This window comes from Hippocampus comes, unplaced genomic scaffold (genome assembly GCF_001891065.2).
Source record: "Hippocampus comes isolate QL1 unplaced genomic scaffold, H_comes_QL1_v1.1 scaffold36, whole genome shotgun sequence".
Classification (NCBI taxonomy): Eukaryota; Metazoa; Chordata; class Actinopteri; order Syngnathiformes; family Syngnathidae; genus Hippocampus; species Hippocampus comes.
The window spans coordinates 713,178-728,128 of record NW_017805695.1 but is presented as its reverse complement, the minus strand read 5'-3'; the positions used below and the strand labels follow the sequence as shown (position 1 = coordinate 728,128).

General features: G+C 40.1%; 1 protein-coding gene across 2 annotated transcripts in view; it reads left to right on the top strand.

The window, feature by feature from the left end:
- The window catches only part of hspa12a (heat shock protein 12A), a 69,682-nt gene extending 55,284 nt beyond the window's left edge, over nt 1–14,398 (top strand). For both annotated transcript variants that reach the window (XM_019882187.1, XM_019882186.1), the window contains 4 exons: nt 5,098–5,202; nt 5,289–5,547; nt 10,326–10,429; nt 13,527–14,398. In XM_019882187.1, coding sequence (XP_019737746.1) covers nt 5,098–5,202; nt 5,289–5,547; nt 10,326–10,429; nt 13,527–14,158 — 1,100 coding nt within the window. In that variant the 3' untranslated portion in view covers nt 14,159–14,398. The remainder of the gene's footprint in view (nt 1–5,097; nt 5,203–5,288; nt 5,548–10,325; nt 10,430–13,526) is intronic.
- Nucleotides 14,399–14,951: the final 553 nt, after the last annotated feature.

Here is a 14,951-nt window from a genome sequence, read left to right as displayed (position 1 = left end):
GTTAGCAGCAAAAATGATTATACTCAAAACTGTTAGCAAGGCGAAAGAACTTCTCTTTACATCAACAATATGGGTCTGAGCACAGCAACAAATAGCAAGTCATCCCAGTCTATCAAATTACAACATGGATAGTACTTTACTTTTCGATCGTGGACACCAGCAAATCAGGAGATTGCGTAATACATGACGACAGAGGGAAAAAACTTCTTTTGAAGAGCTATTTACACTGTGCGTGCAGGCACAACTCTTGGATCTTTTTTCTCTCCCGGGCTTGACCAATAGATGCGGGATTGAGAAAAGAATTTATAAATATATTTTTAGAATATCAAATAAAATGCTTAGCTGAGGCTTTGCAAATTTCTAACGGGGCTACCCTGGTGTAGCGACATCCCTGCGTGTGAGTTAATTCAAAATTAAAACCAATCTTGACGCAGTTGTGCAAATGTAAAAATAAAGTTTGAAGACATCTGTAACGGAGGTACGGTGGCCGGCTACTTAGCACGTCTTCCTCATGGCGCAGAGGTCGTGGGTTCGTGGGCCCATCCAGTCATTGATTTGATGAATACACTTAATGAAAGTAAGGGACTATCGTAAAGGGATGACAGCGAAGTGTGAAGTTGCATGTCATCTGCAAAAGTATGATGAGATGTTGTGGCGCTCCATAATCTGAGCTAGGTGCAGCATATAGAAGTTAAATAGAAGTGCTCCAAGAATGGAGCCTGGCGGAACCCCGCATGTGATCTTTACTCATTCAAACTCATGACTACCAATTGAGACAAAGTAGTTCCTATCTTTCAAGTAAGATTTGAACCAATTTAACACATTGCCATTAAGTGCAACCCACTGTTTTAGTTTGTTGAGCGGTATGTTATGATCAACTATGTCAAATGCAGCAGTGAGATCTAGCAATACCAAGACGGTGGTTTTGAAAGTGTCATTCAGATGTATGTAATTTAAAACTTTAATAAGTGCAGTCTCAGTGCTGTGGTGCGGTCGAAACTGAGATTGAAATGCATTTAAGAGATTCTCTCACTGTGAATCTCTTTAAAAACAACCGTTTTGATGATTTTTCCCAAAAATCGAAACATTTGAGATGGCCCTGTATTTACTTATCTTTGAAGGATCCAGGTTAGGCTTTTTTAAAAGTGGTTATGTTACTTCACTTTTTTGATACATGCCATGATTGATGAGAATTATTCAATATGACTTATACCTTTGCAGCTATACAATCAAATAATTTATGAAAAATTGTGAACGATGAACATCGAGACCGCATGTTGTCCTAACTTGAAAACTATTTCTTTCAAAGTTGTGTAGCCTAAAACGTTAAAATGTTCAAGATTAACTGGAAAATCAAATAGAGCAAGTGATAATGGAGAGCCATTTACATTTTGTCTTATCTGGAATATTTTTATCTGGCTGCAAAGTTGTTGCATGACTTATTGCACAGCAGTTTCGAAGGGACTGATTCTGTGGGATTTGTCAGTCTGTCTACAACAGAAAACAATGTACGGGCATTTTTAGTGTTTCCATTGATAACCCCTGAGAAGAATTATTGTCTCTTATTTTTCAGTTCGTGGTTGTGGAGATGGGAAGACTGTCATTGCATGTGTCATAATGAATCAGGCGTTACTGGCGCCCTGCTTGTCGACATACTCTTATTTGAGCTTTAACTAGCAGAGCGTTTCTTCATGGCAACGTTTTCATCACTGGCAAAACTTTGGTCTTAATTGGGGCAACATTGGTCCCCACAACCTCCGTGATATTGAAACTTTTGGAAATAATTAGATCCAGCATATGCCCCTCTGACTTTTGGTATGACATTCATTACGACAGAGGCCGTAGCGACGCGGTGAACAGCTGTTCGTTTTCAAACAGCCTAGAGTCCGAAGACAAAAGAACTTCTCTGCATAGACTTTGTCACCAAACCACAAAATTAGTGGAGCTGGCCTGTGCATGTGGCACATGCAGCGGACACACCAGCAAACACAAATACAGCCCATACCGCTGCTGAACAATTCACCAAATATTCAAACATTGTATTTGTTGTCAGTGTCTAATGCTACTAGGTGCTAACACTGCAGCTCTGCATCCCTTTTTTCTTTGCCATGATAGTGCTTCCGTTTACCTGTAGTTGCTTGAAAATGGTAGATCTTCACCCAGCCAGCTCTGTCACCTCATGAGTGAAATTGGTGTTGGTGAGGAGCCAAAAGGTATTATGTAAGGAGGCAGTTTTCCCAAAATAGTTAATAAAAGATGTACTTTGTTGTTTCATTTCACATTTGATTGATGGGCAGGCACTCCAGTGACACAACTATTTGTATTCAAGCAGTTAAAAATCAGTTTTTCATAATTCATCATCTTGATGGTGAGGAAGACGACAAAGACAATGTTGTGCCCCAAAATAAAGTCCAAAATGGTCACTCTTTTAGGAAAGAAGAAAGATCTTGTGGCCAATGTCAATGTAGCGGTTCACAAACAGTAGCTGTCTTATAGGCAGCTGGCAAAGGTTGAATTTGCTATTGAATTCTTGACCACTATCACCCAGTGGACAGACCAGGGTCAACTACTCTAAGGTCAGACCAGGGTAAACGTCACCTACTCTAAGTCAGCCGGCAGAGCTTATAGCCTCACGGGAAATGCAATGTAGAAAGTGGAGGGACTAATATTTGTTTGAATGTGTCTATTCAATGAATGTCTCTCTATGTTACATTCTAATTTCTGCTTTGCGTATTTGCAATCGTAGCAACATATTCAAAGGATCCCCATTTTAGAACCGAGACACCAAGCGAATAAAAATGTAAATGCAACATGAGTATGCTGAAAGTGTACCTATACAATAATCATGCTGTCCAATCAGCATCCTGATACGTCATATCTGTGAGTTGTCTTGACGACGGAGAACTCCTCAGGAATGCAATTTTAGGCAGATCTGCGTTTGAGAGGAATGCGTACTTTATGCCTTTTGTGTAGTCTTTCTTGATTTTTAAGTTCAGTTGATGTCAAATCGCAGCAAAAACAGAATAGTTGCTTTTCTATTTTTGTTCAGTGATATTCCATATTTCGTAGCTTTTGTTCTGTTCTTTTTGAATGAATATGATGTATGTTTCATGCGCATCCCAACCACCTTGTCTCTCACACTAAGTGAACCACACTACTTCACAAAGCAGAGCTTTGCATTCCTTGTCACACTGACTAAAACTCTCTTTCCTGTTAACAACCAGCCAACAAGGAGCATGTCCGGCGCAACCGGCAAAGTCGCACCTTCTTGGTGGAAAATGTCGTAGGGGAGCTTTGGTCGGAGCTGGAAGAAGGTAGCGTCTCTTTTTTTTTTTTTTTACCTGCCTGTGACTCTTTTCCTTCTCCTTCTGCTTGAGAATAACTCTTGCTGTTTGCTCTGCTGCAGTCTGACCTTGAGTAGACACTGACTGACTTACGATTTGTATTGAATCGTAAAATGGCTTTGACAATTTGTGCAACCACGATGCTCTGAAACATGAACTGTTGTCAATGCAATTACAACTCCTGTCATTTCCGAACAATAAGCCGCTACTTTTTTTCCACACGCTTTGCACCCTGCAGCTTAAACAGTGATTCAGCTAATTTATTTTTACACTCATCAGGCTGCCAATATGTTGACCCCTTAGCCCTCAAATGTGCGCATTCACGAGAACAGAATGGTGTCCCAAATCTCAGAAGGCTTGACCTCACAACAGGAAGCGGCGGCAACGCCAAATTGTAGCCCGCGAGCTAACGAGGTGCTGTCCTATTTGTGTGTTTTACGTCACAACAATGAAAAGAAGAAAAGTCTCATATGTGCGTCGATCATCCGCGATACTTACAGTGCGTGTCTTAGCCGAGAACAATTTAAAATGACTCTGTGGCGACACCTGACTTCATCTGGGGAAGCCACTCGAATTCAAAACATGACATCGATATAACACATATTTGATTTTATTTACGGTCATTTACTTGTTCCTCCATTCATGGCCCCTCATGATTCTTGGTTAGCAGCAAAAATGATTATACTCAAAACTGTTAGCAAGGCGAAAGAACTTCTCTTTACATCAACAATATGGGTCTGAGCACAGCAACAAATAGCAAGTCATCCCAGTCTATCAAATTACAACATGGATAGTACTTTACTTTTCGATCGTGGACACCAGCAAATCAGGAGATTGCGTAATACATGACGACAGAGGGAAAAAACTTCTTTTGAAGAGCTATTTACACTGTGCGTGCAGGCACAACTCTTGGATCTTTTTTCTCTCCCGGGCTTGACCAATAGATGCGGGATTGAGAAAAGAATTTATAAATATATTTTTAGAATATCAAATAAAATGCTTAGCTGAGGCTTTGCAAATTTCTAACGGGGCTACCCTGGTGTAGCGACATCCCTGCGTGTGAGTTAATTCAAAATTAAAACCAATCTTTCTGTGTCAATATCCCGTTTAACATTGTTAAGACCTGCAGCTCATAGTCCGCTGCATTTTTCTTTGATGGATTTAGGAGGTACAGTGAATTAACAGGTCCACTCAATCGTTCAGAATTACAGTGCAGTGGACCCCTGCATACTCACAGATTTTTTTCCAATAATTTGAAATGGTTTGTTCCATTTCGGAAAAAACATTTTTCCAAAATGTTTGTTGGAAAAAAGGGAGGGTGCTTCCCTCCCAGTTCAACCCCTCTGTTTTTGGGGAAATGTTTGTCCACATTTAAAAAAAAAAAAAATTGGGGGATTTCTTTTATTTGTTTTATCTTTGTCCCAATGTCTTTCAGTGGCCATTAATTATATGCGGATTTTTGTTATTCACAGGCCAGGGTCCTTCTCCCCCGCGAATAGGGTCCACTGTACGACAAAAGAACTAGACAAAGTCACTGTTACAGCAATTATTTGAGAATAGAATCAAAACCCTATGTAGGATACAACATACATGCATGTCGATGAAGCAATTTACATAAAAAGGCTGCTTTACAATAATCCGTTTTGTCTATTGTTGATCAGGGTTTATTTAGCTTTCCCAACTGTGTCAGCTGAAATTACCTGTTCTCTCTACCTGATCTCTCCAAAACACTATTATGACCCCTTTTATGCAGGTGACCGATATGTGGTGGTGGACTGTGGCGGGGGGACAGTGGACCTGACTGTCCATCAAATCCGTCTCCCAGAAGGACATCTGAAAGAGCTGTACAAAGCTTCTGGTAACATTTTGCTATTTTTTAATATAAATTCTCCTCTACGTTTTTCTTCTGGCATTTCAATCAGCTCACTCATTTTCCTACTTTAGGTGGACCATACGGCTCTCTTGGAATTGACTATGAATTTGAAAAGCTGCTGTGTCAGATTTTTGGCCAGGATTTCATTGACCAGTTCAAAATTAAGCGGCCAGCTGCTTGGGTGGACCTCATGATTGCCTTTGAATCACGGAAGCGGGCAGCAGCACCAGGCAGGGCAAACCCCCTCAATATTAACTTGCCATTCTCATTCATCGACTACTACAAGAAGTTCCGGGGCCACAGTGTTGAACATGCTCTGCGTAAAAGCAAGTAAGTGCGCCAAGAACAGTGTCCCCCAACCTTTGAGCCACTTTGAAACACTGAAATAATGTTCTTGTCTCAATTTACTTACAAATATACTTGGTGTGAAATATGGACTTGTATAGTATGTAAAACTGAGCTATTCTGACATATGAATTGCAAGAAGTGAATAAACGGGTGAATTGTACCTTGTGCAATCTAGTGGAAGAACATGTGACCGTTTCAGTTCTATAAATGAAAATGGACACAGGGATTGGGAATCACTGCCGAGAGGAGGATAGAGCCTGTCCTGTGCCACGTTTTTCATGAACATCGAAGTAAATGTGCAGGCAGCAGATCCGAAACATTTGATCTGTGAAAAAAAATTGTCAGTGCGAACTCAGCCCGTTAGTAGTGCCTGAGTGAATTTGCTGCATCTAAATTTGGCACTAAATAGATATACCTGTATATCATATCATATTTGTTTATTTCCTCGTGTTTCTAACCTTGGGAGTTTGTAACACCAGTGGCATAGGAGTGCAGACGTTAGCAAATATGTTTATAATTTTTAATGTCACATTGCGATAGGCTCCAGCATGCCCTGCGACCCTTGTGAGGATAAAGCGGATCAGAAAATGGATGGATGGATGGACAATGGGAGTTGTTGTCATGGAGTGCAGGCAAGGCAGAGTGCAGGGGTAATGTCATAAAAGGTTAATTTTCAAAATCAAAAGCAGGGGTACTTAACAGGATAAAAAAAAAAAAAACAATCATAATTCAGGTCAAGAAATGTAGAAATACCCCCCCGCCCAAAAAAAAAACAAACCCACCGTAACAGACATATGGCATGATACAACAACAACAACAAAAAAACAATGATCGACGACAAAAGGTATGGAGAAAAACAACTACACGCAGACTGACAAGGCACAACTGGACTAGACGTGAGTGGATGTTGAGACCTGATTGGCTGACATGAAGGGAGCAAAATTGAAGAGACTTGGTGAAGACAAAGACAACGCGAGCAGATGCAAGGAAACAAACAAAAAAAAAACAAAGCACAATCCAAAAGATGAACAAAAATGGATCATGATTCCTAACATTTAACTCTTTGTTGTCACAAGAGCAACTTATTAAATGTTCTTTCTATGCGTTATTTTTCAGCAGATGACGAGAGAATGAAAGAAGGCAGGATGCCGATAAAGAATCCACAGCCTCACAGAACATAACTAGCACAACAAATATTCAGAATCAGAATCGCCTTTATTGTCATTGTATTACATACAACGAAATTTGGGTGCCACTCCTTTAGTGCATTTAGTAAGAAAATAAAATAACGGGTTAATAAATACAAAATTAAAATAAAAAAAAATATTCATACTGTATTTCAATTATAAAGATGTAAAACATTACTTATGATGACAAGCAAACAATCAAAAGAAAATTAATACATTTTAAAAATGTTCCTGGGAGTCTGTCATCTGGACTGTAAATTGGAAATTGTAGAATAAGGCAAGAGGGGCTGACAAAGTAACTGTTGAGAGCTGAAAAGAATAACTAATTTTCATCAACGCTACGGCACGTTTTAGCACAATGATCCATTTGATTTTTCTTTCTCTATCTAAAGCCAAGTTTCAATTTGCACATTGTAACGTATTTCTGCACTACAAGGTGCTTTTGGATTCTAACGCGCCCCTTCAATGAACGGCCTATTTTTTTTTCATATATTGGGCATACTGTATTATAAGGTGCATTGAATAGAAGCTACAATAGTGGCTGCGGTTGCACTATGCATCCACTAGATGGAGTTACAATACAGCTTTATTTAGAGCAGGGATGCCCAAACTATTTGGACCGAAGATCGACTTTTCGATCAACCAACCTCCCGCAATCGACCCGTTACCGCACACGCACATACACACGCACGCCATGATGAGCAACAGCCTGACACGGAGGCATGCGACACACTTTTGCAGCCTGTTAACTATCATAGCAAACACGTACCGTTTTAAAGTGCTTCCCTCGGCCCTCTAGATTCCTATCCTTTGCCCGTGCCCTCGGTGAATTGTACACGAAACAAACTCTGAATGAGAATAATGACAACGATAACGATAAAAGATATAGCGCAACAGCTCTGATCACAAGCTGCAATTGCAGACTGTTGAGTGCTAACAACTTCCGGTGACGCACGTCACTCGCCACCGTAGGTTAAAGATTTACCTGCTTTATTTTATTTTATTTTATTTGTTTAATACTTTTTGTGAAAATCAGACTGATAGGATGATTAGGGTGCAGTGTACATTAACGCAAAAAAAATATTAATAACATGCACAAAGACACAAATGGTTCTTTGTTTTATTTCTCCTCTACACCCCTCGCGATCGACTTGGGATCAGTCCGCGATCTACCGGTCGATCGCGATCAACATTATGGCCACCCCTGATATAGAGCGTTCACAACTGCTGCAGCTTTAACAAAGCCATGAGAACTGGTCACAAACACGGACATGAAACATAAATACAAATGGCGTTACAAAACAATAAATGAAAGAGAAAAGTTTTGTGGGCTCACATACAGAAGGGGCTAAATATCCTTCGAAGTCTTGCTTGTGTCCTTCTTCCTCGTGTCATAATGGCTGCGCAGAGCTCACAAAGTAGTTATCTGTTTGTTTGAGTGTGTGTTGGTGAATGCACATGTCAATTAGTGCCGGGCAAAACCCTTTTAGGTTACAATTGGTTCCTGCCAATAATCACCATTAGATGGAATAGTAACACTAACAGGGAAACAACTCAATGGGGAATATCAAGAGACTAACTTCATATATTAGTCGCATCGGATTATAGGGCGCACTGTCGGCTTTTGGAAAAATTGAATGCTTTTAGGTGCGCTATGGTGCGGAAAATACGGTCCTTGGATATTCATTGTTTCTCAATGTTTATTTGTGCATCAGCATAAGTACATATTTATTCAGTCTAAAGTCAGGCCAAAACAACAGATAAAAAGCTTCTCACTTTAAATGATAAGCTAAAGCACAAACTTTTTCTTTTCATTTTCTTTTCTTTTGTCTTTTTTTTTATAGACATGATACAGTATTTATAAAGACAGATTTCCCCTTGCAGTAATGAGTAGAGGAAGCCACTCACTGTGCAGAACTGAACTGCCTTGTCTCCTATCTCGATATTTTCGGAATCCCCTCATGCAAGTCATTCAAAGAACTTCCGAAGGCTGAAACAAGAGCCTTGAATGGTTCTCCGGTGGAAGAGTGAAGCATGTCCTTTGTCTCCTGCCCACACTCTCTCACATGACCATAATGCACATAATATCACACACAGGGGATTATAGTTCTAATTGTTTCGATTGTTTCAAGAGCTACGATTTAACAGACACACTGAATTAGAAAAGATCGATATTGATCTGCACTTGTAGGATAGCACACACAGAGGCGCCCACGTTGTCTCTATTCACATCACCTGGACACATGAGTACTTGTACATGCATGCATTTTGCCAGACACAAGCATAAATAAAGTTGCAGTGAGTCAATACAGTACATGCTACAATGACATGTCTGTCCTGAGATGGGTAAAATACTGTTTTGAGATACTCTTTTATCTGGACCACCAAGTATTTATATTATCAAGTCTTATGTACTGTATTTTCCGCACTATACAGTGCTTCAGCGTATAAGGTGCACATTCAATGATTGGCCTATTTTAAAACTGTTTTAATATATAGGGTGCACCGCAGTATAAGGCGCATAGAATAGGAGCTACAATAGTGGCTGAGGTTGCGTTATGCAGCCAATAGGTGGAGGTACACTAAAAGGAATACAATACAATACAGCTTTATTCATATAGCACGTTCACAACGCTGCAGCTGTAAGAAAGCACTTTACAGAACATTTAAAATACTATGTCCAAGAAATCAGATTATTGATCCATATATAAGGCACATCAGATTATACTTTTACGTGCGCCTTAGTTTGGAAAATATGGTAATATTTCTTGCATTGATTGAGCCCTCCCCCCCCCCCACCTCAAATTGGTTAAAACTGTTTTTTGTTTGTTTGTTTTATGTTATTAAAAATAACTAGTTAAAATATTGAAATAAATCAGACATGAAAGCTTTTTTTTGTTTAACTTTTATTCAACATTTGCTAAATTAATTTTCCTCAAATTAGTTTTCTATTCAAGAAAACATCATTCGTAAGATTTTCTATTAATGACACATTCTCTCCCGTGGACCTCCAAATGGGTTATTTTTCTTTCAATGTGAAAATGTTTTTGCAACTTTTTCTTCATAACACATCAGTGAATCAAAGGCTAGCTGGGTGAATAATGTTGCTTGGAATAATTCCAAAATAACCAGTGCCTCTTTTAGACTTTTTTTTTCCTGCTCATCATTACAGTAAATAAGCAATTCGAGTAAAGGCACATTTTAGTCGTATGATGCAGATCACTTCAGCACGATTGCAAACTGCAGCAACAATAAGAAACATCTATTTCACAATTACCTTTCCGATAGTGTCAAACTGAGCACGTCCATAAGCAGTAACTCTCGCATTGAACCAAATTACACTGTGCTAGACTGAGTACCTCACGTTAGAGCTCAGTCTCTTGTGATTTCCACTGAGAATATATTAAGGTCATAAAAATGAAGTCAATGTTTCTCCACTAGTTCGAACAAGAACACTCGTTTGTCATTATTTGGACCGTTCTCTTTGATGTAATCTTGCCTGATACTATTGATCATGCAATGATAATGTTTTCATAGGCATTGTTTCATGATATTGACCACTTTTCTCTCCAGTGTGGATTTTGTGAAATGGTCATCGCAGGGGATGCTGAGGATGAGTCCCGATGCTATGAATTCCCTTTTCAAGCCCACCATCGACCATATCATTCAACACCTCAGTAAGCTACAATTGAAACACACGCATGAAATAAATCTGTTCGTGGGGTTGATCGTTTGACGTTTGTGTTTTCCGATGTATTAGTTTGATGTTTGTTACAAGCTTCTGTTAATAATAGGTGAAAAAAGCCTAAGACCAGTGGAGTAACGGTTGGTTTTCGTAATTAACAGAATTCATATTGCAATTTGGGAGGGGGAAAAAAACTGACTAATTCCTGTCATTTTATGGACTTTTTTTCTCGTACATTTTATTTATTTATCGTGTCTCATGAAGTTCAGTGCTGACGAAGTGCCGTCCGAATTTTTACATATCTGTGTCATGAAACGTGAGAAGTGGATAAAGTCATAGATTTGTTTGCTTTCTTGTTTAACCATGATCTGATTCCCGATTTACCAATTTGTGTTGACGCCACACTTGTTTGCTAGAATTTTGCCATTGTCATAGTGAGCCCAGAAAAGACGGCAAGTCAAATTGGTTAATAAATTTCAGCGGATGAATAAATTTTTGATCTTGCACTTGTGTGACCAGTAAATCTACCGATTAAAAAAAGTGAGTGTGTGTGTGTGTGTGTGTGTGTGTGTGTCGGTAGATTTACTGGTCACACAAGTGCAAGATCAAAAATGTATTCATCCGTCTGGTCATACATAAACACACACACACACACACACACGCACACACACACACACACACACACACACAAAAGATTGACCAAAAAATAAACAAATACATATGAAGAGGACCTGGAAAAAATAATCACAGACTAAATTGCAATGGCAACATCTGGTAATGAAACTATTTTTCAAAATTGTTCAGCCTGACTAGTAGCAGCAGCAGTAGTAGAGTAGTAGTAGTAGTATAGAAGGAATCGATAAATCCATATCTTGGCTGTCCAGATGTAATTATTTTGTCAATATAATGATGAATTGACATCACAATGAAGCAAAAACAATTTACCAGCTCAACACAGACATCAGGGGACATGCTGCTTCAGCGAGACACGTATACACAGTACCGTTGCCTCAACACTCCATTGAGTCGGGGCGTTCAACTCAATCGCACAAAACTCGGCCGAAACTCAAAGCAAGCAAAAGGAGAAATATTTTAAAAAACTTTTTTTTTTTTTTTGCGAATTAGAAACTTTCATTCAAAACAGACAATGTACAATAGTACTACAAAATAAATCCACTTAAAATAACGTTTAACTCTGCAAAAAACATCTAAAAAATAAATGTTACATGCTTTAAAAGAAAAGTGCACAGTAAATAGAAAGAAAAATGGTACTATTACGTCAAAGTTTCAATTTTAAGTTTCTTTACACTTTTGCTGTTTCATCAAAGTCGGTTGAATTCTCGGCTTTGTTCAAGACTTAACTCCGTATCTCGACATTTCTTAAACTTCCAGTTCCAGTTACGGGCCCCTCTGTGATGATCAGCGATGTGGATGATGCCGTGAAGGCATTTCAAGTGAAGCAGCGCATACGACAGACACAAATGCACTCGTTCAAATTGTCTCGCTTTCCTCTTTGCCAAGAAATGTTGAGCCAAGTCAGCGCCGCCGCCTTCCAAAATTGACACTTTGCGGAGAAACTGAGCGCGCTTTCTTTCGACTGAATTCACCCGGTGCTTCAGTGACTTTGAAGCACAGAAAGTCATTTCAAGCCGCTTGATTCTCTTTTTCTGTCAGTATGGCAACTGCAACTTTTGCAGATTCAGATGGAGCTGCAATGCAATGGACACGAAAGGCAAAGGAAAAACCGTTGGGCCCCAAACAGTTCATTCATTTAATTCCTGAATCGATGTCCTCGCTCCATCTACATGTGGCACAAACCCTCAATAATCCCTCAACATTGAATGAATTTGAGAAAGAGGCTGTGTTATAAAATTGCTTTGAATGCCTTGAAAGACTTGAAAATGTAGCACAAAAATGAAAGCGATTCAAATCTTGGTTCTCCCCCCCCCCCCCCCCCCCCCCCCCCCCCCTACAAAAAATGTCATGAAATCTGTTTTTTGTTTAACCTCAAAGCAACTGACGGAATGTAAACATTGTTTGCGGATGGGTAAAAAGAATAATTTTTCACTTTCACAACAAACACAGCTTGTCGTTAATTTCCTGCCTCATGATAGCCATGCAAAGCTAACAAGTCCCTAAACTTTAAAGATGTAATTATGACCTGGCTGATATGGATTTTCTGAAGCCAATGGTGATTATATTTGTCAGAATAATATTCCGATTGATTAATCGGCTGATTAATGTAAGAAAATCTAAAATGAATAAAATAACTTTATTTTAGGTCCCTTAAAACTTGTACACACAATACCGTATTGGCCCAAATATAAGATGGTGTTTTTTGCATTGAAATAAGACTGAAAAAGTGGGGGTCGTCTTATATTCGGGGTCTAGACATTGTACCCATTGACGACGCTAGATGGCGCCAGATATCATTAAAGCGAATGCTGAACTTGACTCCCCAGGCCAAAGTGAACCCCTGCCACGAAGAAGAAAAATAAAAATAGCGGTAGCACGAAGAAGAAAAATAAAAAAAAGCGGTAAGAAAGAGAAGAGAAGAAAGTAATAGAAGAGACAACAGAAAATGGAGAAACGTAGTGACAATCTGCAGAAAAGTGGGTCAAAGATCGGCCAGGTTAACCGGCAGCTGAGAAGTTATGATGTAATTTACATTTCAAACACCAGAAGCCATTCATTTACAAATGTGATTGCACTTTAGATTTGAATGAGGCAAACTAACATGCTTTTTCTCTCAAATATATTGTTATAATCATTTGTTTCAGATGTACTGTTATTATTTTCTGTATAAAAATTAATTTGGTGTTCAAAAAGTCTTTTTTCAAACTTGAGTCTTGAAAAAGAGGGGGTCGTCTTATAATCAGGGCCGTCTTATATTCGGGCCAATATGGTATTAATTTCAGTCAGAACATTTGACTGTTTTGCATGTCATTTAGTATTTGTTTAACTTGAGAAAAAAACTGCCAATTATCGTTTTGTTCTCATCCAGATGGATTTTTCCTGCATGTCACGCAGGGATGTGAGCTGCATTTATTCATGATAATCAACGTGTTTGATTTTGTGTTCCCCTGCAGATGAGCTCTTTGAGAAACCTGAGGTGAGTGACATCAAGTTCCTTTTCCTAGTCGGAGGTTTCGCCGAATCAGCTTTGTTACAGCAGGCCGTTCAGAACATGCTAGAGGGCCGCAGTCGCATCATTATCCCCCACGATGTCGGCCTCACGATCCTGAAGGGCGCAGTTTTGTTCGGTTTGGACCCCAGCATCATCAAAGTCCGCCGCTCGCCGCTTACGTACGGCGTCGGTGTCCTCAATCGCTTTGTAGAGGGCAAGCATCCTCCCGAGAAGCTGCTGGTGAAGGACGGAACGCGCTGGTGCACCGACGTCTTTGACACGTTCATCGCCGCCGACCAGTCGGTTGCGCTCGGCGAGATGGTCAAGCGTAGCTACACGCCGGCCAAGCCCTCGCAGCAGGTCATCGTCATCCACGTCTACTGCACCGAGAAGGAAAGTGTGGGCTTCATCAGCGAGTCAGGCGTCAAGAAGTGCGGCTCCCTTCGCTTGGATGTCAGTGGCACGGAAAGCGCGGCGCCGCGCCGCGAGATCCAGACGCTCATGCAATTTGGTGACACCGAGATTCGGGCGATGGCGGTAGACGTGTCCACCGGCCGCACGGTCAAGGCCAGTATTGACTTCCTCAGCCATTGAGGTAGGAGGCAGAGAGCTCGTTGGAAATGGCACAGCTCACCTGCACACACCCACGAGTAGGATATTTCAAATGTTCACAATTGAGGATTTTTGGGGTATTGTACGATTAAATCAGTCCAATCACTTCAACCATTATTATCCAGCGGTGGCGTTATAACGGCCCACTAAAATGTACTGTTAATGCTTGTTCTCTTATTAGCTGAACGATATCCTGACACACTGTCTCAAAGACAAAAAAAAGCAAACTCGGTGTGGATTAATTGCATTGAAAATAATGCCGATGCTCTGAATGTACCTCTGGTACATGTGCTCTGCAAAATAGCTTTATGTGAAAGAAGCAGAAAAGAGGAACTTATAAGTAAGGCTTGGTGTCAAGTATACATCTTGTTAGTTCTCTTCTGAATTACACATTTAGGTTTAGTTGATACTGGATTTGGATTAGAGTCTTGATTGCGTATGAAGGGTCCGTCCGTTCAACTCTCACCAAATGTAGTTGACAGTCAGCACCTGCCATCAGGCATCACTTCAGCCACCCTCATTATTTGTTGAACACGCCAAATGCAGGGTTGGAGGAACTGGCGTAGAATCCAACTGCGCCCCGTCTGCATGAAATGGCAAAGAAACCCAAAGTATTATGACACTCGTGCTTTTAACTGCCAGCCCCCGCCCTCAAAAACCGTGAAAGTGTTCCACAATGAAGAGTTAATTGAGACATGGAAAATAGCCTTAACGGGTCAAGTGTGAAATAAACTTGGCCAAGCATCTATTGAGTAATACTTGCGTGAGTTTTTTT